A 22,210-nucleotide genomic window follows, 5' to 3' on the forward strand; every position below is an offset into this window, starting at 1 on the left:
CTCAGCCCCTTTCCAAGGTTGGACCCTCCCAGCCTACCCAAAGCCTCCTGCAGTCGCTGGCTGGGCCCCCAGGAACGAGCCTGCTCTGTGCAGAGGGTGCTGGGGCTGGGCCACCCCACCGAGGGTCAGGTGTTGGTGTCTGTGCTGGGAAGGCATCCCCCTGCCCCAGAGTATCCTAGGCTCTCTGCAGAGAGGAGTGCGTCTCCAGCCAGCTTTGAGGAGCCTCGAGGGTTTGTGTGCGTGCGTGTGTGTGCGTGTGAATGAGCCCTCATCTGCGTGCAAGTGCGTGTGCCCTGCGCATGCCAACGTGCATGGAGACCAGCAGTTCCCGCCTCCTGCTTAGTGGGTGAATGGTGCCGGGCGGTAGTTTGCCTCCTACCGACACAAGGGACTACCAGTCTCGGTGCTCGCTCTCAGCAAACCTGCACCAGTTCGGTTTTGGTGTCCAAGCAGCTGTGCTGAGAGCAGCCAGGCTTGTTGTGGAGGAGCCATGGGTTGGCTTGAGCTTGTCAGCTTGCCTCCAGATCCCACCAGCCACAGCCCTGGGCCTGTCCTGGGTCTGCCCATGGGAGGCAGCGAAATTACACAGTCCTGAGGTTTGGCCCAGATTTCCTGGCCCATACACCCCTGCCCCAGACGTATATGTCACAGCAGGTGAGATGGAGTGGGGCACAGAAGTGGGTAAGTGTGTTTCCTTGGCCATCCATCTGCTGCCTCTGCCCCTTAAAAGTCGCATTGCCTTGTCTGTGAGTCTGAGTGACAGTGGGTTTCTCCCTGTCCTTCTCCTGTGCTCCTCCTCTTGTCCCCAGTTTTCATCTTAATCTTTCTTCTGTGTCTGTGTCTATGTCCTCTTCTTCTGCAAACACCCATCACTCCCTCGCTCTCATTCCTGCCTCACTTCTGCTGACTCTCTTGTTCTCTTGACAGACTGTTCTTGCATCCAGTGGTGGATTGTACTGCCTCGGCGGAGGCTGTGATGGCATTGTAAATATCAGCTGCATGTGCTTGCGGTGCGCCCCTCTCCCCTTCGCTGCCATGGCCATGCCAGCGTGCCTGTGGCCGGTGTTTGCATGTGTCCTGCATGTCACGAAGACACACCAGACCCAGCTGCTCTCTCCGGGGTCTAGCTCTTCCCTTGCTGAGAGGGGCTTGGGGCGAGACACACCACACGCAGACACCCCTTCCCACCCTGAGATGTGCTGGCTGTTCCCCAGCCCTCCTGGGGCAATCTGCTGGCCCAGCCCTGCCCTCCACCATCTCACCCCCCAGCACTGTGATATCTGACCTGAATGGAGCATCTAACAAAGGTGTCCCTGGATGTTGAGGGCAGGACAGTTGGCCTTGGTTCCTCTGACCATCACCCTGTCTGTGTAAGGCCTGAAGTGATTTGCCTGCACAACTGCAGCCTCTGACACTGTTAGTCAGAGAAATGGTGAGAGGGGCAACTCTTGCCTTACCCCGAGGAGGTAAGCCCTGCTGGGACATTCTCAAACCAGCCTTTCTATGCTTAAACAGCCATCATTAACCCTTCCTGTGCCTGGTGCCTGCCCTACAGCTCACCTTACAAATGGGCCCTGAAGTGGGAGCATCCCATATGGTACGTGCTGGGTGAGAGCCTGGCGGGACCAGAGCCTATCTTTGGGTGGCCCTGCCTGGCGTGCACAGTGCTCCCAGCCTGCGTTACAGCATGCCATTCTCCCTGCAGTATCCCAACCCCCTAGCTAATGGGATTGCTCTCGTACCCATACCCAGGCGTCCCAAGCAGCCTGGGGCACAGAGATATGACACAATGGCGCTGGGGAGATTAACTTATTGGGAAGGCTGGAGGGAAAGTGCCAGCACATCCCCTTTGCAGTCTGGTTCTCCATGCAGGCAACGGCTGTGGGGACCATGACCAGTGTCTGGAAAGGGAAATCTCGTTACCCTTCCACCCCTAGGACCTGGACACCCCCTTGTCTGCCTGGGGGCATCAGTACCCACTGCCCTTCAAGTGTTGTGCTCTGCCTGCAGGACTCCGATGACAACTCCCGTGTCTCCATCACTTTCTTCCGTCTGTTCCGGGTGATGCGGCTGGTGAAGCTGCTGAGCCGGGGGGAAGGTGTCAGGACCCTCCTGTGGACCTTCATCAAGTCCTTCCAGGTACATGAGGAACAGTGCTCCCCTCACAGACAAGCACATGCCCTGGGCTGGCAGCAAGTTCTGATCCTCAGGCTGGCCAGGCGAGCAGTCTGTGCTCACCAGGTGGAGGAGGCAGTGCTGGCAGGCTGCTGACCTCAGACTGGACCAGGGGCTTATGCTGTGTAGGAGAACATTGTCCGTACGGGTGGGAAGATGGCGGGGGTCTACCTGGCTCACACCACCACGTGTCAGAGCTGGGCTGAGCAAGCAGCCAGGGTCCGCCTGGGCCTATCAGCCCTGGTCCCATCAGCCCTGGTCCCAGCAAGGCTTGCACCAAGTGGGTAGCTCAAGGGTGCTCTGCAGCATCTCAGCACACAGTCCCTGAGCCTGGGCAGCTCCCTCAGCCCTGGGCATCCCTGGGTTGCGCTCAGCCTTCGTCCCAGCTGCAGAGACCCAGTGCTGCCTTGGGGGTTGGCATAAGCCTCCCATGCACGAGAACTGGAGAGTGGGAATAGTGGGAGGGTGGTTAGAGGGACAGGCAGAAAATAAGCTGTCCCCTCCCCACATGGAGGCCTGGATGCTGGCCTCACGCAGTAGCTCCAGACCCAACCTCCTGTCCCTGTGTTGCATTGATGCTGGGCTGGTGTCTCACATGAGCCATGGTCCTTTTGTCACAGGCTCTGCCCTATGTAGCCTTGCTGATTGTGATGCTTTTTTTCATCTATGCTGTGATCGGGATGCAGGTGAGAGACACAGGGGTGGGATTTGGTCTTGAATAGGTGCCTTGAGCCTGATAGCATCTGGGGTGATGGGATGGAGAGGGACTAGGTCCCCTCCCAGGCATTCCCTGGGACTTTGCACGTGATGGCACCATTTTACCCTGGTCTCCAAGGATCCTTACTGCCCTAGCAGCCTCCCCCTAACCCTAACCCTAACTGAATCCCCAGGCTGCAGCTGGGGCAACTGAAGCATGCAGCAAATAGCACTTTTGGAGTCAAAGGCACAACCTAGACACACAGTCACCAGTGCTTGTGCCTGGTTCATAAGACCTTGTTTCCTTGGCCCAGATGAAGTGCAGTGTAGAGGGGGGCATTTTCAGCATAAGCAGGAATGTCCAATTTGCTCATGAGCCCCAGAGCGCCCACAACCCAGTCTCAGTCTCTTTTGGGGACACCCAAAGCCAAGTAAGCAAGAGGAAGAGGAACTCGGGGACAGGGGTGCTCTGGAGGGTGGTCGGTACCTGAGAAAGCATGCTGGGGACCTGACAGTGTGATTTACAGATGTTTGGGAAGATCGCCATGGTGGACGGGACCCAGATCAACCGAAACAACAACTTCCAAACCTTTCCACAAGCTGTGCTGCTGCTTTTCAGGTCAGTCTTGTCTTGGCAAGCAAGCAGCTCGAGGAGGGAGCTGGGCTCAGAGTAGGCAGGGGAGCCCACCAGCTTGAAGTGAGGGAGGCCAGCATTCTGTAGTTGGTCCCCAATACAGGAGGGACACGGACCTGTTGGAGCGGGTCCAGAGGAGGGCCACAAAAATGATCAGAGGGCTGGAGCACCTCTCCTATGAAGACAGGCTGAGAGAGTTGGGGGTGTTTTGCGTTGAGAAGAGAAGGCTGCGGGGAGACCTTACAGCGGCCTTCCAGTACCTGAAGGGGACCTACAAGAAAGCTGAAAAGGGACTTTTTGCAGGGGTGTGTAACAATAGGACAAGGGGGAATGGTTTTAAGCTGAAAGAGGGGAAACTTAAATTAGATATTAGAAAGAAATTCTTTGCTGTGAGGGCGGTGAGCCCCTGGCCCACGTTGCCCAGAGAAGCTGTGGCTGCCCCATCCCTGGAGGGGTTCAAGGCCAGGTTGGACAGGGCTTGGAGCAACCTGGGCTGGTGGAAGGTGTCCCTGCCCGGGGCAGGGGGCTTGGAACCAAATGGTCTTTGACGTCCCTTCCAACCCAAACCATTCTATGATTCTATGATTTCTTTTTTGCCCTACAGAAAAATCTCTTGCAGCAGTGGAAGCTTCAAGAGTGGCTGTCAGTTTGCATGGTGTGGCTGAGCTGCAGGAGAGAGGGGCACTTTGGGGTTTCTATTCTGAATGCTTCCTTCCCAGACTGGATTTTAATTTGTGAATTGTGAGGAAGCTCAAGGGGAAGCAAGAGCTCAGCCCAAGGCTTTCCTTGATGCCAAATACTTCACTTTGGAGCTTTCAATAGCAGACTCCCCAGAGCAGCGCAGCAATCCCAGGATCCTGACTGCTCCTTTCTTAGTGGCTCCCCATTCCCCTGCGCACTGGGCTAGCCACAACCCTCCCTGCGTGCCCAGCTCATGTCCAGGACAGGCAGGGACCAGCAGGCATCCCCTCTCCCCAGGTGTGCGACCGGCGAGGCCTGGCAGGAGATCCTGCTGGACTGCAGCTACGGAAAGCTGTGCGACCCTGAGTCAGACTTTGCTGAGGGCGAGGAGTACACCTGTGGCACGGGCTTCGCCTACTTCTATTTCATCAGCTTCTACATGCTCTGTGCCTTCCTGGTATGCCGGCTCCCACCAGGCTCCCTTTGCCACCCCTGTCCTGGCCCTAGGCAGCCCCTGGTGTTGAGTTAGCCTTGCATCTCGTGGGGCTGACCCCACAGCACCCTCTTCCTAGGGGCATCATCCCCCAGCCTGTCTACCCAGCCATGCTATAAACCTGGCACCACGCTCCTGTGGGGCCCAGGGTCCACCATTAGTTCCTTCCCACAGCCCCCACGTCCAGAAGTGTCTGTATTGGCTCTTGCAAGGGTGAAGAGGGAAGAGATGCCCTGTGCCTGCTGCAGCCTTTCACATGATCTCCTTGGGTGGGAGGCCCATCCCTGCATGGGGTGACACACAGCATCCCCTGGCTCCAGGGGAACCCAAGCCCCTTCTCCTCTCAAACACATCTGCCCGTGTTTCCCTGGGGCCCATGGGCAGCACTGCTCTGCTCCGTGCTTCGCTGTCCCTCTGCCTGGGGACCTGCTGAATGCTTGGCCCTGCCCTAACTTGTGTCCTTCACACATGCTGCTCTGCTCTCAGATCATTAACCTCTTTGTGGCCGTCATCATGGACAACTTTGACTACCTCACACGTGACTGGTCCATCCTTGGGCCCCATCACCTGGATGAGTTCAAACGGATCTGGGCTGAGTACGACCCTGAGGCCAAGTGAGTGACAGGGGGTGAGTGGCACAGAGGGGATGGCTCGTGGGGAGGACTTCCCTGAGACACGCATGGCAGCATGAGCTGTGGCACTGTCAAAGAGTTAGATCCCAGCATCTCAGAGGTGGATGTGGACTTGCCAGCATATTCCAGGACTGATACAAGCCATCAGGATGTTTGGGGACACAAGACTTCCAGTCCTCTCTTCATCCAACCCTGGTTATGCTGCCAACTCTTCCTATGCCACTGCACACCTTTGTCTGCTGTCTACTGCCATGGGGAACAGCTGCTTTCCCCAAGAGGAGCATAGGGAAGTGTAGGGACTTGCCCACCACGGGAGCACAGGGCAGGCCACAAGGATGAACCCACCCAGCCCCTGCCTGAACCACTGTCCCCCATGTCTGCCACCACACTGCTGATGCAGTTTGTTGCCTCCACAGGGGCAGAATCAAACACTTGGATGTAGTGACTCTGCTGAGACGTATCCAGCCTCCCCTGGGCTTCGGGAAGTTCTGCCCGCACCGTGTAGCTTGTAAGGTAAGAGCCAACGGGATGGCAGGGCGTGTGGGCACAGGGCACATTCCCCAAGCTGTCTCTGCATCCTCCCCAGGGAGGCTGAGGGTGACAATCCGGACAGCTTCACAGTGTTGTGGTTTATACACATGACCTCTCTTGTTTAATGGAGGGGAGTATTCTGGGAGCAAGGAGAGATGCTGTTAACCTGCATGGAGCTGATGTGCTTTAGGCTCCTGAAGATAAGGACTTGTCTGTGCTTACCCCCACACCAAGGGGGGTGGCACTGGTGGGCTGCTCTCTGCCCGACCTGGAGCCCTCAGTGCAGAGGGACTCACAAACCACACTGGGGTGCCCCACATCTGCATCTGGCGCAGGAGGGCAATGCTGGGCCTGAGTACCTGGCCACATCAACTGGGCTGCAGAAGTTTGTTTCCAAGGGCTGATAGCACTGAGGGAGCTGGAAACACGAGCTCTGTAGGCATAAGTACACTTTTCCAGGCTTAGGTCATTCTGCCGGTGTGAGGCGAATGTGTAAACCACAGAGGCAGGGGCTCAGGCACTGGTGTAAACCCTCATGGGTCTTGGGAAAACTCATTAGGAGGTTTGATCCCGAGATCCCTCAGAGCAGCTTGGGGCACTTTTTGTGGGGTGGAGTGCAAGACAGAATGATTCCCATCTCCTCGAGAGCAATGGTGTGTCTCCTGCTGCCTGGTTGTTCAGCCTGGAGAAGAGGAGGCTGAGGGGAGACCTTATCGCTCTCTATAACTACCTGAAAGGAGGGTGTAGCGAGGCAAGGTCGGGCACTTTTCCTGAGTAGCAAGTGGATATTAGGAAAAATTTCCTCACTGAAACAGTTTGTCCAGCATTAGAACAGGCTGCCCAGGGAAGTGGTTGAGTCACCATCCCTGGAGAGTTTTAAAAGACGCGTAGATGTGGCACTTAGGGACATGGTTTAATGGTGACTTGGCAGTGTTAGGTTTACGGTTGGACTTGATGATCTTAAAGGCCTTCTCCAACCTAAATGATTCTGTGACTCTATGAGCTTCTCCCATGGCACCGCTGCCCCATAGGTTGGGTTATTTCCACAGATCTGACCTGGCTCTCCCCGCAGCTTGGTCTGGTTTAGCTGGATGGTTAGGACGAGTGATGTTGCTGACCCTGGCCCATGTGCTGCCAAGCAGCGGTGCAGAGCCCCGTGGGCCTGGGCAGAGCGAGTAGAACTGGGAAGACTCCTTGGCCAGCAGCTCAGTGCCCCGAGCAGAGCTTCTCCCCGGCCAGTGTGGCAACTCTGCAGCCAGGACGGGCTGTGTGTTTGTGGGGAGCTGCCAGCCTACTCTGCCACCTGGGGTCACAGTTGTTGGTTTGCTGTGCAGCGTCTAGTGTGCATGAACATGCCCCTGAACAGCGATGGCACTGTCACCTTCAATGCAACCCTCTTTGCACTGGTGAGGACAGCCCTCAAGATCAAGACAGAAGGTAAGTGATGCTCCTGTCTGCCTCTACAGCCCGGCGGTGGGACTGTCTCCTTGTGCTGCAGGGTGCTGGTTACACAGCGTTCTCCCACTCTGTCTGGGTACCTCAGGGCACTTGCCTATGGGGCTACACCCTCTGGTGCAATCCTTGGCTTCCTGCTATTAATCATCTCATTGGACCAGAGACCATGGGCTCATGCATGGGGCTGCTCAGGCCAAGTCTGGAGGACATGATTGATTGCAGGCACAGGAGTCACAGCCCTGAAGAGTGAACCAATTACCCCAGCTGCATAACTTCACCCTGAACAGCTCAGGAGTGATTCTGACCCAGTTCCCATCCCAGACACAATGCACAGCCTCCAGCCTCCCTTCCTGCGCTGTTGAGTGTATTCTCATCTCTCCCTGCCTCAGCATAGCACCACCTGCTCCAGTTTTGCATTTCCCCGTGTATTTATAATCTCAGATGGCATTGGAAGGGGATGGATCCTCTGAATTTAGCTGTGCTGGGGAGGAGTTGCGTTCACCCCCTTCCTTGCCAGCAGCATGGTTTGCAAAGCCCTGCTTTGGGAAGATGCCACACTAACTTGTTTCCATGCTTGTGGGTTAGGCAGTATCACACGAGCAGCAATGTGGCTGGGCTAGGGCAGACAGCTCTGGCAGGAGGTGAGGCTGGGCAGTGGTGGGCCACTGGGGCTGGTGTCTTCCAGCAGCATGGCACGGGTGCCTTCCCTCCAGCTGGGCTGGCGAACATGGCCTTGAGCACAGCACAGGTAGCCCTGGGAGGAGCACAGGAGATCTTGGAGCACGCATGGGGACAGACTGGGATTGCAGGCGAGCAGGAATGGTAAAGCCTGTGAGAGCACCAAAGGGGAGGTTAAAATCTGTTGTAGATCACCAGAACAGAGATGGTGGCACTAATGCTCCACCTGTTTGCTAGATGTGACTCACTCTATAGTTAAAGTCTTTTTGCTAAAATCAAAGCCTCATTCTTACAAAGCTCATTTTTGTTGGGTGGGGAGGCTGGAGAGGAGATGTCACACCCTGGATGAGTCTGGCCAGGTTTTCACATGCTTTGTCTTAACTCATGTTCGTGTTCCCCTGGGAATGAACCGCTCTGTCTCGCTTGCTTTTCTCGCAGGTAACTTCGAGCAGGCCAACGAGGAGCTCAGAGCCATTATCAAAAAAATCTGGAAGCGAACGAGTATGAAGCTTTTGGACCAGGTCATCCCACCTATTGGAGGTATGTCACCAGGTGGTGCTTCCAAGAGGGGCAGAGCGACACCTGGACTGACAACTTGGGGTCTTGTGATAGACAGTATTGTCAGCTTGGTATTCTCTCCTGCAGATGACGAGGTAACGGTGGGCAAATTCTATGCTACTTTCCTCATACAAGAGCATTTCAGGAAGTTCATGAAGCGCCAGGAGGAGTATTATGGGTACCGGCCCAAAAAGAACCCTGTGGAGATCCAGGTTGGTGGCGTGTGGGTGGTGTTAGAGGGGTGGCCCTTCCTTGAGGGTGGGCAGGTTGTGGTGGGGGGCTCTGCAGATCAAGGAAGAGGCTTCCCCCAGCTCAGGCAAGTCCAAGGTGACTTAGAGACAGAGCTGCAATGACACATAGGGACCTCTGTGCCTCAGGCTCTGGAAATGAAGTGTCCCCAAGTGAACCAGCACTGAACTGTCCATGAGCACTCCACCGCTGAGGGTGACCTTAGTCTCCAGAGTGCAGGTGACTCTGGAAACAAAGCAAATTCTCGACTCTCTGACCCACTGATTTCAGCTGCAGAGAGGACTCAGCAGGGTCTGATGCCTTACCAAGTAGTTTTAAGACCTGGAAACACCCACCACAGACCAATATCTGGACCACATGCTGCTCATTCAGGCCCTTATTGACCTACTCTTCTCCATTCCCAGAGCCTTCATCCTTTCTTCACCGTGGTGTTGTGGATAGTTCTGTGTGCTAGCGCTCTCTGTCTCATCTCTCGTTGCCTCAGTGCAACATTCGGTGGAGAGGAACTAATGTGCTTGATCTTGAGCAGGACCACTGCAGTCAGAGAAGCCTGCACAGCAGCACTGAAGGATGCTGTCAGGGTGGGATGGGAGAGGATTTATGTGCCTGTCCAGAGCAGCTGGGATGTCCCCAGCCTCTCTTCACCTTGCAGGGAGGAAGTCACTGGTAGAGATGAAAGACCAGGCCCCAAAGGTGCAAGGCAAAGAAAAGATCCAGGCCCCAGCTCAGATAGCTCCAGATCAGGACAAAGGCACAGCTACCCCTTGGGCATCGCCCTTCATCACGCTGCCCTTTGTGGGATAGCATTGGCCCAGAAGCTGTTTCACCAAGCACAGAGACAGCGAGTTGCAGGGCGACCCATGGCCTGTCCCTGGTAGGAGACCTGGCAGGGCAGCATGGCTTACCAGGCAAGCGTACTTCATCGTGTTTCCATCTCCAAAGCCCAAAGTGAGATGGGTGGTGGGGCCAGGCCACGTCCAGCCATGCCATCTTGTTCCCACCAGGCTGGGCTGAGGAGCATTGAAGAAGAAGCTGGTCCTGAAATCCATCGGGCCATTTCTGGGGACCTGACTGCTGAGGAGGAGCTAGAAAGAGCAATGGTGGAGGCTGCCATGGAGGAAGGGATATACAGGGTGAGTGCAGCCCTCAGGGCACCCCAGGTGGTGGTGGTCCCACCCAGCCCCCATTTCGATGTATTGGTGCTGGGTCAGCATGGCTACCAGCAGCTGGAGGACAGTCCACAGAGGTGAGCCTCACCATGAATGACAATGTGGACCACAAGTACTTCTTTCCTCTTCCTGAGCATCAGGACATCCTGGTTGAGTCATCCTGGGCAACCTTTCTCTGCCTCAGTTTCCCCTCTGTAAAAGGACCCACAGGTTTGGAGGGCCCCATTCACACCTTCTGCCAGGCTAAGGCAGGACAGCTCAGGTGTCGTCATCACCAGAGTGGGAACAAATTCATTTCCCATTCCCTGGGAGTCTTTGAGGCAGCCTGGGCAGCCAGGATTTTGTCATGCACAGGGCTGGCTCTCATCCCAGTGCTGCTGTCTGACCATCACCCCTCAATGCCTCAGTTTCCCCACCTGGACAGTGATGCTTTTGAAACCATGTGATCTGCGAGGCCTGAGCAGAGAGAGGAGAAGACAGATTGCTGTTCTCACGCTCACCCCCATATGTCTCCTCCCATGGGAATGGCCCCAGAGCAGCCCAGAGCTCCAGGCCTCCCCTGACGCCCTTCCTGTTGGTTGCAGAGGACAGGTGGCTTGTTTGGCCAGGTCGACAGTTTCCTGGAGCCCAGCAGCCCCCTGCAGCCCCAGGTGGCCAGCCAGAGGCCCCTGCAGTTCACAGAGGTGGGCAGCGAGGACCTCGATTCCCCTGTCTTCCTTGATGACTTCCCCCAGGAAGGCAACACCAACGTCAACAATGCCAACAGCAATGACTGGCTGGAAGGGTAAGGGCTGGTGAGCCTCACGTGGGCAGGCGAGGAAGGGCAGAGCTGGGCCGTGCCCAGCGGCTCCTAGTGGGGCTGTGCTGGCAGCTGGCTGTACGTTGGTCTTGCCCAGCAGCTCTTCATGGATGGGTAATGTCTGGAGAAGCCCGGGGTCTCTTCATCGATGGGTAAGGTCTGGAGAAGTGGCTGAGCTGCAGCAGCAAAGTCCCTGCAAACTGGGGTAGGAATCAAGCCCTGGCCGTGGAAGTGTCTCCATGGACCCAGGAGCTTTGTGCAGAAATTCCACCCTTGAGGTGCGAGCCAGGGCCGAGGCAAGGGGACAGGGAGGGCAGATACCCCAGACTGGCACTATCAAAGATGTCCCCAGAACATGCAGTGTTGTGTTGTGGCTCCAGGGCTTGCGTGTGGCTCCACACGTCAGAGTGTGTGACTTTCTACATGCCCTTCTTGTTCTTCCCATCACTCCTTCATCTCAGTGCCATGAGGATTGAGGTGGACAGCAGGGCTCAAGGGATCTCAGGAATGACCCTTCCCCCTTCCCCACCAATCTCTGAGTGCCAAGGCCCAGGTAGGGGCCACCAGCACCTGCCTGGGCACAGGTATAAGGGACAAGGGTTACCAATGTAAGAGGATGTTCTTAATCCTACTTCCTGGGGTCTCCACCCTGTTCATCTGTCCCAGGTGCCCCTCCTGGTCTGCCCCCTCAGTTCCATTCCCCAGGGTGGAGAAGGTGGGGAGGGCTGCACCCCTGGGTGGAGCTGGTCTTGGCACGTGATCCATACTCAGGCTGACGCACGTGTCTGTCCTTGCCAGGATGGAGTATGAGGACGAGATGCTGAGAAAGACAGTGCCAGCAACACCCGGGCGACCAGTGCGGGGTGAGTCTCAGCATCGTTCTTCATCTGGGCAATCAGGACCAGCCTAAGGACCAGGGTAGTCCTACTACCACAGGGGCTGATATTGGCAGGCAGGAGGAAGAGATGCAGACCCCAAAAACTTGGAGCTTAGCTGAGATCTCTGAGCACATCAGAACCTGTCTGGGGAGCTCCAGGAGTCCCTCCTCCCGCCTTCCCACCCTCAGGGTGATGGAGGATGAGGGCAGTGCCTCTGGCTGGGGGAGAACTGGCCACCCCCGGGCAGCAGGGCCACAAGACCGTGTTTGTTTCCATGAACAGGGACTTCTTCTTCCCAACTGGGAGTGAGGAGACAGTATGGGGCAGTGGGCCGGGGCTAGGACTTGGGTTGGTCCTGAACCCCTTAACCCTTTGGTTCTCCCAAGTCTAGTTAACCTGTTCCCTGCTCTGGGTGTCAGTGGTGTCTTTGCTCTTGTGCCTGTCTGATGTCCCCCCACCTTTCCCTTTCCCAGAGCACAACCACCCCTTACCCATGGAGAGGCTGCAACGGAGGCCGAACAGAAGGCGAGGGGTCACCTCTGGGGGTCACCCATCATCAGGGCTGCACCTCCTCCCCCAGGAGGTAAAGGGGGCAATGTATGTCCGGAGGCAGCAATGCAGGGGACAGGGTGAACCTCCTTCCCCTCCTGGGAAAGGCTATCACAGCCATGCTGCGGAGGAGCTGGTCTCTAGAGCTCCCTGCCGTGAAGCCCAGCTTTGCTGGAGCTTTCCTTTCTGAGCAGCCTGGGGAAGGAGCCAAGCCCCCACCCTGCTACTGCACCGGGCACAGGGTGCTCATCCAAGCTGGGACAGCTCGAAACAGCATCTCTATGGCTCCCCGTCTGCCTCCAGAGCCAGGGCAGATAAAAGGGGCGCGTCATGTTTTCTCCCACACTCCCCTTGCTGCCCTTGTCTGGCCACAGTGCCTCATCGCCTGGCAAATGCCAGGGCAGGAGGTAAGGGCTCCCATCTCTCTCCGCCCACATGGCGCTGCTGGTCCCATTGCGGGTGGTGCCCTGGAACCAGGAGCTGTAGCAGATGGGAGTTCATGTCCAGGCTGGGGACAGTACCTGCATCCTCCACATTCACACGGGAGAGATCTTCCATGGGCATTGCCCAAGCCCAGGCTGCAGCTCTTTGCTCCTCTCTCCCAGCTGCCTGGAGAGGATGGCACTGTGATGGGAACAGCGGCCAGCTCAGGCTACCCGCAAGGTGAAGGTGGTGACCCAAGCACATCCTCCACCCCAGCCATCACCTTCCTCATTCAGGAGGTAAGGCAGGGGCACGGCTTGGCAGAGGGAAAGGCAGGGCTGCCAGCTGGAGAAAGGGGCCGGCAGGGGTGCTATGCTCATGCCAGGTTGGGAGGTCGGAGGGCAAAGCTTAGCTACAAGGATGAGGAGCAGGTATGTGTCAGTGCAGAGGGCAGCAGGGAGGAGGAGGCGAGGGTAAGCTACCTGCAGCCAGGGACACTTCTACCGAGTGAGCACACATGGGGCTGTGACGCCATCCTCTGCTGCAGGCTCTGATCTCCGGGGGCCTCGTGGCTCTGGCTCGTGACCCATCCTTTGTAGCAGTGACCAGGGACGAGATGGTGGCCAGCAGCCAGATGGAGATGGATGAAGTGGAGAAAGCAGCTGTGGAGCTGCTAAAGGGAAGAGAAACACTGCAGGCCACAAAAACCAGCTCTGTCCCCCAGGACACCTCGGCTGCATCACCAGTCAGCTCCCCAGGTCTCAGCGCAGCCCTCTCTGCAAAGACCATGGCCACCACTCGCCTGTGAGCCGCCTGCCGATGCAGCCCTGTGGGCTCAGTCCCTTCGGGAGCTTGTAGGGGGGTTACTGGAGCAATGTCGAACTGCTCCCCTTCTCTGCCTGGGGTCCTGGTGGGCTCTGACCAGCTGCAGGAGGATGTTTGGGCTGGGTCTCCAGGATGCTGGTGCAGGACAGGACAATGCTGTGCCAGCAGGGTCTTGCAAGAGCTGGGCAGGTCATTAAAGTGTTCCTGCAGTGTGACTCTGTGGGTCCCTCTGTCTCCTCCTTCCTCTGCCACCCTGCCTGCACAGCCCATGCCCATGGCTGCTCACTGTCTAGCCCAGCCTGGGGAGACCGCGTGCAAGACCACATTTAACCAGAGCTAAGCAGAGACTGATGTGGCAGCCTACAGCCCCCGTGCTGAGGGAGGTCTGTCCTTGAGGCTCATGCCTCAATCAGCCATTCTGAGGGTGCCAAGCTCTGGTCGTCTCCTGGTATCCCAGCAGCTGGACCCAGTGTCCTTATGTCTCCGCTGGAGCCTGTCTCATGCTTGCAGCCAAGCCTGTCCTGTGAAGAGGAGCACAAGTGGCTTGAACAGATCTGCCTTGGGCTGGGGCAGCAGACAGGGACAGGCTTTGCACCAGGGTGGGGCCTGGGAGCTTCTTGGCTCACTCTGCCAGCTGGGTAAGAAACTGGGGATGGAGCAGAGGCATGAGAGCACATCCACGTCAGTGCAGAAGCCCTGGGACTAACCAAGGGGAGAGATGGCCACCGTGGTGTGATTTCTGTCACTTCAGGTATCTCCAAACACCACTCTCAGGCTTGGGCACCCACCACCCAGCCTGGCCCACAGGAGGGTCTCATCCAGCCCACAGACATCCCCGCTGCTCTGCCGGGGACAGGCCAGAGATGCCACAGCCAGGAGAGTGCGGGGAGCACAGCGCTTGTTTCATGCTGGTGCCAGCGCTGCCAGGTGCTGCCTGCACACGGTCCACTGCTGCTGGTGTCACGTAGCAGCTGAGGTTATTCCTCTCCAGGAACTGGTCTGCCCAGGGGTTTTGCTTTACAGACTTCAGTGCCCCTGGTGGGGTCTGGGTGCCGAGCGGGTGCTGGGGCAGCCCCGACTCCCCAGGCCATCTCTCTGCTGGGGTCTTGCTCCAGAGGGCCCACAGCTCAGCCCAACCGGGCAACGCAGGGCTCTTCCTTGCCTAATATATATTAAAATGCAGCAAACTGATGGGTCCCAGGGGAGGTGCTGAATCAATAGAGCTTGCTTGCTCTCCAGCAGGGCATTTATTTGTTAACTTAATAAAAGAGAAATGGCTGTTGCTAAGCTCCAGCTGCAGCCTGAGTGCTGGAGAGCCCAGCTCGTACCGGGGACATGGCAGTGCAGACAGCTTTCCCCGGGGGGGAATGCAGGCAATCAGCAGGGGTGGCGCAGGGGCAGCTGCTGCATCCCTTGCTCTTGCTTCACTGACCTGGGGCATGACGTGCACCCCGTTACGTCCTCGCACACACTCACAAACGCGTCCACCCGCTCCTGCAGAAGGGGCACGGGGCGGCTGCCGATGAGGCTCTGGCGCCTGCGCTGCCAGCAGGGTGTCGAGGACATGCTTCGTTAGTTCCAAGGTGAATGGAGATAGTTTCCTGGTCCCTTCAGTGAGGTGCGGGACTGCATGTGCCACTTCCCACAGAAGGTGAGTGCTCACAGGGGACTCCAAACACAAAGAGTGACACTATGGTGGGGACATAGTGTGTGATGGAGCAGTGCCTCTGCACCCTCTCCTGGGGTCTGGGGCTGCACAGGGGCTGATTTGCCCCAAATTAGCATCTGGAGGGTCTTTATTGAGTTGCTTTCTAGCTGAATTGGGGAATAGATCTGGCTTGTGACGTGGCTGGCACAAGGGTAGGAGTAGGAAGACGGGGTCAGCAACACCACAGCATGGGCACTGCCCCTCTCTGCCTGGAGCTTTGCTGGGGAAGGGTCCAGCCTCAGAAAAAACATCTCAGGGTGGGAAGTCTGGCCCGGCCCCCGTGTCCTTGCAAACATAGCCCCCAGGAACAAAGGAAGAGAAATGCCAGCTCCTCACATCCTTGCAGGACGACGGACAGGCCGTATCCTGCTCATCCCCATGATGTTGTAACCAGCCCTGGAACTTGCCCATCCCAGCAGATGCCAAGCCAGCTCCCCCAGGGTGCAGAGCCCTGCGTGCACATGGCATGTGGGCCTGGTTCCTTGGGAGCCTCAGGTGGAGCACGAGCAGACGGGTTGAAGGGACTGCTCCTGCGGTGAAGACAACCAGAGCCCAGAGCAGAGGGCAGGCAATGGGCACAGCTCTGACTCATTAGCTGGCGGCCACTGCTGCTGGCATGTCTTGGCTGTCCCAGAGGAGATGGGCAACCTCTCCCAGGACACAGCCTGGGCTCCTCAAAGTAAACCTCAGCATGCCTCAGTTCCCCTTCACAGTCCATCGCTGTTCACCCTGACATCAACACCGACCTGCAGAGCTGGGGTTCCCCTGCAGATGTCACACCTGCATCAGGCTGGGAGGTGCTTTTTCCTGACAAGCCAGAGCCTCCCTGTGTCCCTGGGCACCACGGGCTCTGCCTGCGCTGCCAGCACAGCGCAGCACGCCCATCTGGCATCAGCTCCAGCAACGTGAAGACAACGGACAGGGAAGCCAGGACAGGGCTTCTTCAGCTCCTTGGCACCTGCCTGTCCCCAGTCTTGCTCCCTAATGGGCCCTGGACATGTCCCCCTAACCAGCCTCCCGAGGGCAGCTCATAGGATGGAGTCAGTCACACTGTGGGCACCATCCTCTGCTGCATGGGTGCCCAGCTTCGTGCTTGGCCCCCACAGCCATGCTGGAAAGCCATGCCGGCACCTGGGCACTATCCTCTCATAGTCATGCCGCCAGCCTTAACCCCTGTCCTCTTGGGACAAATGCTCACCGCGGCCTTGGGCAATCCACAGAGTCACCAGCGCCTCCCCCCCCCCCCCAAGTCCCAGTGGCTCTGGCAGGAGCACCGAGGTCACCACTGCCCTGCGCTGGCTTCTGCTGCTCAATGGTGCCATCCCCCCACACCGCAGAGCTCTGGGATGGAACCAGGCGAAGTCATGGAAGTGTTTGAGTGATGCCAACTATGTGGAAAGAAAAGCCCTGGAAGTTGTTGTTCACCTCTGTCCTCCTCCAGGCACTGCTGCTTGCAGGGGTGGGGACCTGCAGGGTCCTGGTCTCTTCCCTCTGCCCCAAACCACGTTACCGCACCCCAAAGCAGGCTGGAAACGTCCTTTATCGGCACCAGGAGGCTGGAGCGTTTGGTCTGGGAACCATGTGGCGCTGGCATTTAATGCCTTTGCAGGGAGCTCTTTCCCTCCTCAGTGCCAAACGTAATGTGGCCCCACCAGCAGTGGGTGGCTGGGGACAGCGTGTGGGGTGACAGCTGTGCTCAGCACCCCTGCCTCCTGCTGTGTGCACACCCAGCAGCACCTGCACCGTCAGCTACACGCAGGCTGCCTCACTGCTGATGAGCCACCTCTGCCAGCCCCTCGCCGCCATGCCCCTGTGTTTGCCCACTAGCGGGGGCCGCCCGGGGGCTGCATGCCAGCAATGGCAGGGGTGGGTCATAGGCAGGAATGGGGAGAGCTCCACTGTCCCCTCGCAGCAGCACCCGAGCCCGCGGGGCTGGCTGCGAGCTTCTCCCATTTGGACCTGGGTGACAGGCAGAGGCTCAGGGACAGGAGAGGGCAGGAGGGCTGGGGGAACAAGACCCTCTGTGGGGCCGGGGTGCTCCCGAGGCTGGTAACCGAGTCAGGTCTAGACCAGAGCAGCTTCACTGGGCAGCACCAGACTGCACTGGGATGCTCTGGGCTGAACGGGGCTACACTGTGCTGATCCAGGCTGCACTGGGCTGCACTGGGCTGGCAGGCAGCTGACCGGCTCCCCGGGCTCCCCCAGCCCCCGCCCCGCGGGACCCCGAGCTGCTCTCCTGCTGTCCCCAGGGGGGGACGCCTGGTACAGCCCGGTGCAGCCCGGAAAAGCCCCGGTACAGCCCCGGTACAGCCCGGTACAGCCCCGGTACAGCCCGGTACAGCCGTGCGCAGGCCGGAGCGGGGCCGCTGGCCCGGCAGGGGGCAGCAGGGACCACGGGTGAGAGTGTGAGAGTGTGCGTGAGTGTGAGTGTGTGCGAGTGAGTGTGAGTGTGCGCACGCGAGTGTGCGCGTGCGAGTGGGAATGCGCGTGTATAAGCGAGTGTGTGTGAGTGCGAGTGTGAGTGTGGATGTCAGTGCGCGGGTGTGTGTCAGTGCGCCGGTGTGTGTGAGCGGGGGCCGGATGCGGTTGTGTGCGGCGTGACTGCGGGGGGGGCGCACGCGACAGCTCCGTGTCTGTCTGTCCGCCACGCGCCCTTTCCCCCGCCTGTCGCCTGTCGCCTGTCGGCAGCGCGGCGAGGGGCGTGTTCCCCCGCCCCGCCCCGCCCCGCCCCGCCCGGCACCTGGGCCCGCCCCCAGCCCGCCCCGCCCCTCCCCCGCCTGTGGGTGCTCTCGGGCAGCGGCGGTGCCCGGGCGGCGGGGGCATGGCGGCCCCGGACAGCTGTGTGAAGGTGGCCGTGAGGTGAGTGCCGGAGGGTCGCGGGGAGCTCGGGGCAGCCCCCCCCGGGGCACTCTCCCCGGGGCACGGGGAGCTCGGCGCGCCCGCGGGCCCTGTGCCCACCGGCGGGGTGGGGGCTGCAGCTGCCTGTGCGCGGGGAGCGGAGGGGGGCTCGGCGCAGTGGGTGCCCCCCCGACCCCCCCCCCGAGCCGTGTTTTGCCACCCGTCGCAGCCCCACCGCCGCCGCTATTCTCCCCACACCCCTCCCCCCTCCGCATCGTTTCGGTGCTGCCTCCCCCCTCACCTCACCGTCCCCCCCTCCCCCCCCCGCTGCGGAGCCCTGCGATGCCCCCATCTCCCCTCCGGCCGGGGAAGGGGGGCCGAGGCATGGGACTCCCCGGCCCCCTCACCTGGAGAGCCCAGCTTTTGCAGATCGGCAGCTCCTGGCTGCGTCGCGGGTGGGTTCGGTCCCCGCGGTGGTGTCAGGCAAGATGCCGGGGGAGTGGGGGGTGGGGGGGTCCCTGCCTGCTCTCCCCCCCTCCCCCCCCGCGTGGTAGGGAACGATGCGGCATCTCGGTGTCCTTTGTGCTGACTCGGGGCTGGGAACAATGCGCCTGGGATCGGGCACCTCAATAAAGGAGCTGCCGGTGGCATCTAATTCCTGCGGGGGCCCGGGGGGGAGCTGCGGGAGCCCAGGGCCCCCGGGCTGGGCGGCAGCCGGCGGGGCAGAGCCCGCATCGCCCGCATAGCCCCGCGGGGGTGGGTGAAACCCGGGGGGGGCTCTTTGTTAGCGCCGTGCCAGGCTGGGTGTATTCTGTGCGCTGCCGCTGGGGTCCCGCAGACCGGCGGCGATCGGCTTCTCCCTGCCCCGAGAGGAGGAGGGAGCCCCCGGAGGAAGGGGGGATACGAGCCCCCCCGGAGCCAGCGGTAGAGGCGCGGGGACGACGACCCTGTCACGGCCGGAGCCGCCGTCCCGCGTGGGGAAGGGGTCGGGCGTGCGGCTCCCCCCCCGCTCACCCGGGGGCTGCGCCGGGTCCGCGGGACACGCGTGAACCCGGCCTAGCCCTCGGCGCCCCGAGCCGCGGTGCGGGGTGTGGGAGCGGAGCTGGGCGAGGGGAGGATCGGGCCCCCGTGGGGACAGGGCTCGGCAGGCCCAGCCCCACGCGGTCACACCGACCCCCCCGTCCGGCTGCGCCGGCCTCGTCTCCCGCAGGGCAGGGCATGCGTGTCCCCCCGTCCGCAGCCCCGACGGCAGGAGGCAGGGGGGTGCTGGTGGCGGTCTGCAGGGGGGCTGCGTTACCCCTGGGCGGAGGATTTGCAGAGGGCACTGCCTTGGCTGGTCCCTGCCTGCCTGGGCAGAGCGAGAGCACAAAAGATGCTGGGTGCTGGGTGCAGCGTCAGTGGTGAAGGGAGAGGGTGGGTGTGGGGCTGTGCATGTCTGTGTGCAGTGTGTGTGTGTGTGCACTAGGACACCTCCCAGCGCTGCCTGCCCATCCAGTCTTCCTGTCTTGGAAGCAGGCGGTGGTGATTTTCTGCCTTGTTCCCTTTGAGAGGCTGAGAATCCGGGGCAGGCTGCAGTTTTAAAGGATGAGGGAGCTGCAGGGGAGGTGACAGCATCCCCCTTGTGCGGGTGCTGCCGCGGTGTCTGCACAGGGGCAGGGCTGGGCTGGGCTCTGCCAAGGCAGGGGTGTCCGTACCAGGACACTGACCTGGGAACCAAGTGATGCCAGCAGCTGGGGGTGGAGATTTCCTGCTGGCCAGACTCTTCCCGTCCTCCATCCTGCATTTCTCTCTGAATGAAGCCTTTTAACAAAGGCTCTGCTCAAGGCCGGCATCCCTTTTGCCCGGGAGATGGAGTGGGTGCGGTGCCACTGGGGATGGCGTCTGTGGAGTCGTTTCTGCTGGGCTCTTCCTAATCACTTTGGCCTCTGCCAGCGATGGGGTCAAGGACTGTTTGGTGTATGGGGAGGGGATGACGGCTGGGAGGTGACTTGACTATGCATCATTGCGGTGGGGCTGGAGTGTCCATGGCGAGGGTCGGGGTGGGGGGGGAAGTCCAACTCAGCCCACCCCCTTCCTTTAGGGAGCGAGCTGGCATCCCGCTTGGTGTGGCCGGTGGGTGTCAGGGTGTCAGGCAGCCGGGGTGATGCGTTGGTGAAGGTGAGCGCGCAGGACAAAGGAGGCGGGCTGGGAGCAAGGAGGCTGCGAGACAAAGCAAGCAGGTCGCAGCGCCATGCGGGAAGGTGGCTCCTGAGGCTGGGCTGAGTGCAGGCCACTCTCCCCGCAGACCACCTGGCTTTTCTGCCAAAGCAGCCCCGGGGGCTGGTGATGGGCCCCCTCCTGCCCTGGGCTGGGAGCAGAGCGAGGTTTTCCTTTGTGAGCGCTCCTGACACCCCACTGGTGGAGCAGCTGGGCTGCAGGAATCTCCAAGACGCCCCACCCTCCGAGCAAACCTGCGCACAGATCCCACCTCCCTCAGCCGTCAGAGCACAGAGGAGGTTGAATGCCTCTGGGGTGTGACTGGACACAGATCAAAGCTCCCCTTTTGTCCCTTTATAATATGAATGTGCCAGCTGTGCCATTTCCTCGCAGTCTCTGTGTCCCCACTGCTGGCGGGAGTGAGGTGCGACCTGGGGAAGGACCAGGGACACTGGGAAGCGATGGGGGCTTTGGAGGAAGGCGCTGTGTGCTGATGGGATTAAATGGCTGTGTTGATGGGGATGGGCCAGCCGACAGCATCGAGAGGTGTTGCAGCCACGGGGACCCATCTCTGGGGCCTCACAGAGCCCTCAAGGTGGGAGGAGCGGGGACAGAGGAGCAGGGATGGTGGGGCTGTGCTCTCCTTGGGGGGAGCCCAGTTCTTGCTGATTCTCCTGGCCTGGCAGGAGGAGGCAGGAGAGATGCTGTCGTGTTTCATTGTTTACTTCACAGGTTCCATCCTTCCCTCAGGAGACTGGCGGCCCCATTGGCACTGGGGGTCCAAAGGACCCAGGTGCTGGGCCGCTGGTTGGGGCATGGGGGCTTTATTTAGGCTTCCTGTGTGCCAGGGGTGAAATGGCTGGCACCTGCTGCAGCACTGCTGTCGGCGGAGGGAAATGCAGGCCCAGTGGCTGCTCCTGGCCCAGGGCCTGATTTGTACCTGCACCTTGTACCTGCAACACAGACCTGCACCGTCTGCGAGGGAAGGGCTGGATCCTGCCCCGATTCCCGCCCTCCCTGCAGGCAGGGTCTGCCATCAGCGTTAAGGCGGCCCGACGGTCTGCTTTCACTTGCCCATCAGCGTTAAGCCTGGTGTGTCGCTTCATGGGCGCGTCTGAGCTTGCCGGCTCAGCGGACGCCGCCGGGGAGGAAGCGATGGGCCGAGCTGCCGGCAGCGGTCGGGTTGGGCGCCGGTGTAACGGTCTCAGCTCTCAGCCGGGAAGCGGCTGCCGGCCGTGATGGTGCTGAGCAGGGTGGTCGGGGACCCCTCGCTCCTTGCTGTTGCCGGGGGGGGGATATGTGTTCCTCAGGGACTGGGGAAGGCAACAAGCGCCGTTTCCTTCTGTAGGTGACCTTCAGATGGGTGGCTGCAATGCATCCTCCAGCCGGGAGCGCAGGGACTGGTGCCTTCCCCTGAGCCTCAGCAGCACAGCCCCCCCCAGCAGTCAGGTGCTGTTGGCGTCACTGGGGTGCAGCAGTGGGGGGGGGGGGGGGGGGGGAAGTGGGACCCCACTGCTTGTTGCGGGAGGTGGAGCCCAGCCCTGCTGCTGCGCACGGGGTGGTTTTGCTGTGTCAGGAAGTGCCGATGGCGCGTATCGACCCAGAGGCCATTAAACTCCTTGGCCAGGAGAGGTCTGAGGAGCCGGGCTGGCTGCAGAAATGCTCCCCGAGGGCACTTTCAAACTGCCCAGCTCATCAGAGACAAAGTGGCACCCGCTGTGCCAGAGCCGCCCGAGGCACCCAAGCATGCCTGGCCATCTGCAGAGACTCAGGAAACGGAGCTTGTGAAATTGGGGAAGGAAGTTGAGTCGTATTTCAAGGTTATTTAAACCCTGCAACCTCCAGCGCTCTGCTGCACTCGCAAACACTCGTGTCGTGATGCTCTGTGCTCCATGTGGGCAGCCTGGTGCTGGCTGTCTCCTGCCCCGGGCAGCTGCTCCCACCGCCTTGGGAAGAAGGACGGTTTGTGCTGCTGAGGACGGGACAGACTCATGCACCCATGGCACCATGTGCCCTGGAGGGCCTCTGCTTGGTGGAAGCATG

General features: G+C 59.9%; 2 protein-coding genes across 9 annotated transcripts in view; both read left to right on the forward strand.

Moving 5' to 3' along the window:
- The window catches only part of CACNA1S (calcium voltage-gated channel subunit alpha1 S), a 53,140-nt gene extending 39,500 nt beyond the window's left edge, over positions 1-13,640 (forward strand). For 3 of the 5 annotated variants that reach the window (XM_074564706.1, XM_074564707.1, XM_074564710.1), the window contains 16 exons: positions 928-984; positions 2,011-2,139; positions 2,796-2,861; positions 3,399-3,490; positions 4,484-4,643; positions 5,166-5,293; positions 5,728-5,824; positions 7,177-7,279; positions 8,414-8,515; positions 8,621-8,745; positions 9,787-9,915; positions 10,536-10,735; positions 11,549-11,613; positions 12,102-12,211; positions 12,783-12,899; positions 13,148-13,640. In XM_074564706.1, coding sequence (XP_074420807.1) covers positions 928-984; positions 2,011-2,139; positions 2,796-2,861; positions 3,399-3,490; positions 4,484-4,643; positions 5,166-5,293; positions 5,728-5,824; positions 7,177-7,279; positions 8,414-8,515; positions 8,621-8,745; positions 9,787-9,915; positions 10,536-10,735; positions 11,549-11,613; positions 12,102-12,211; positions 12,783-12,899; positions 13,148-13,408 — 1,941 coding nt within the window. In that variant the 3' untranslated portion in view covers positions 13,409-13,640. The remainder of the gene's footprint in view (positions 1-927; positions 985-2,010; positions 2,140-2,795; positions 2,862-3,398; positions 3,491-4,483; positions 4,644-5,165; positions 5,294-5,727; positions 5,825-7,176; positions 7,280-8,413; positions 8,516-8,620; positions 8,746-9,786; positions 9,916-10,535; positions 10,736-11,548; positions 11,614-12,101; positions 12,212-12,782; positions 12,900-13,147) is intronic. The other 2 variants (XM_074564708.1, XM_074564709.1) reach the window with 1 other exon arrangement.
- Positions 13,641-17,901: 4,261 nt separating this feature from the next.
- KIF21B (kinesin family member 21B) overlaps positions 17,902-22,210 on the forward strand; it is a 44,118-nt gene continuing 39,809 nt past the window's right edge. For all 4 annotated transcript variants that reach the window (XR_012584367.1, XM_074564345.1, XM_074564344.1 and 1 more), the window contains exon 1: positions 17,902-17,992. Coding sequence is in view for 3 of the 4 variants with exons in the window: in XM_074564345.1 (XP_074420446.1) it covers positions 17,955-17,992 (38 nt within the window). In the remaining variant the exon portion in view is untranslated. The remainder of the gene's footprint in view (positions 17,993-22,210) is intronic.

This window comes from Larus michahellis, chromosome 21 (assembly GCF_964199755.1).
Source record: "Larus michahellis chromosome 21, bLarMic1.1, whole genome shotgun sequence".
Lineage (NCBI taxonomy): Eukaryota > Metazoa > Chordata > Aves > Charadriiformes > Laridae > Larus > Larus michahellis.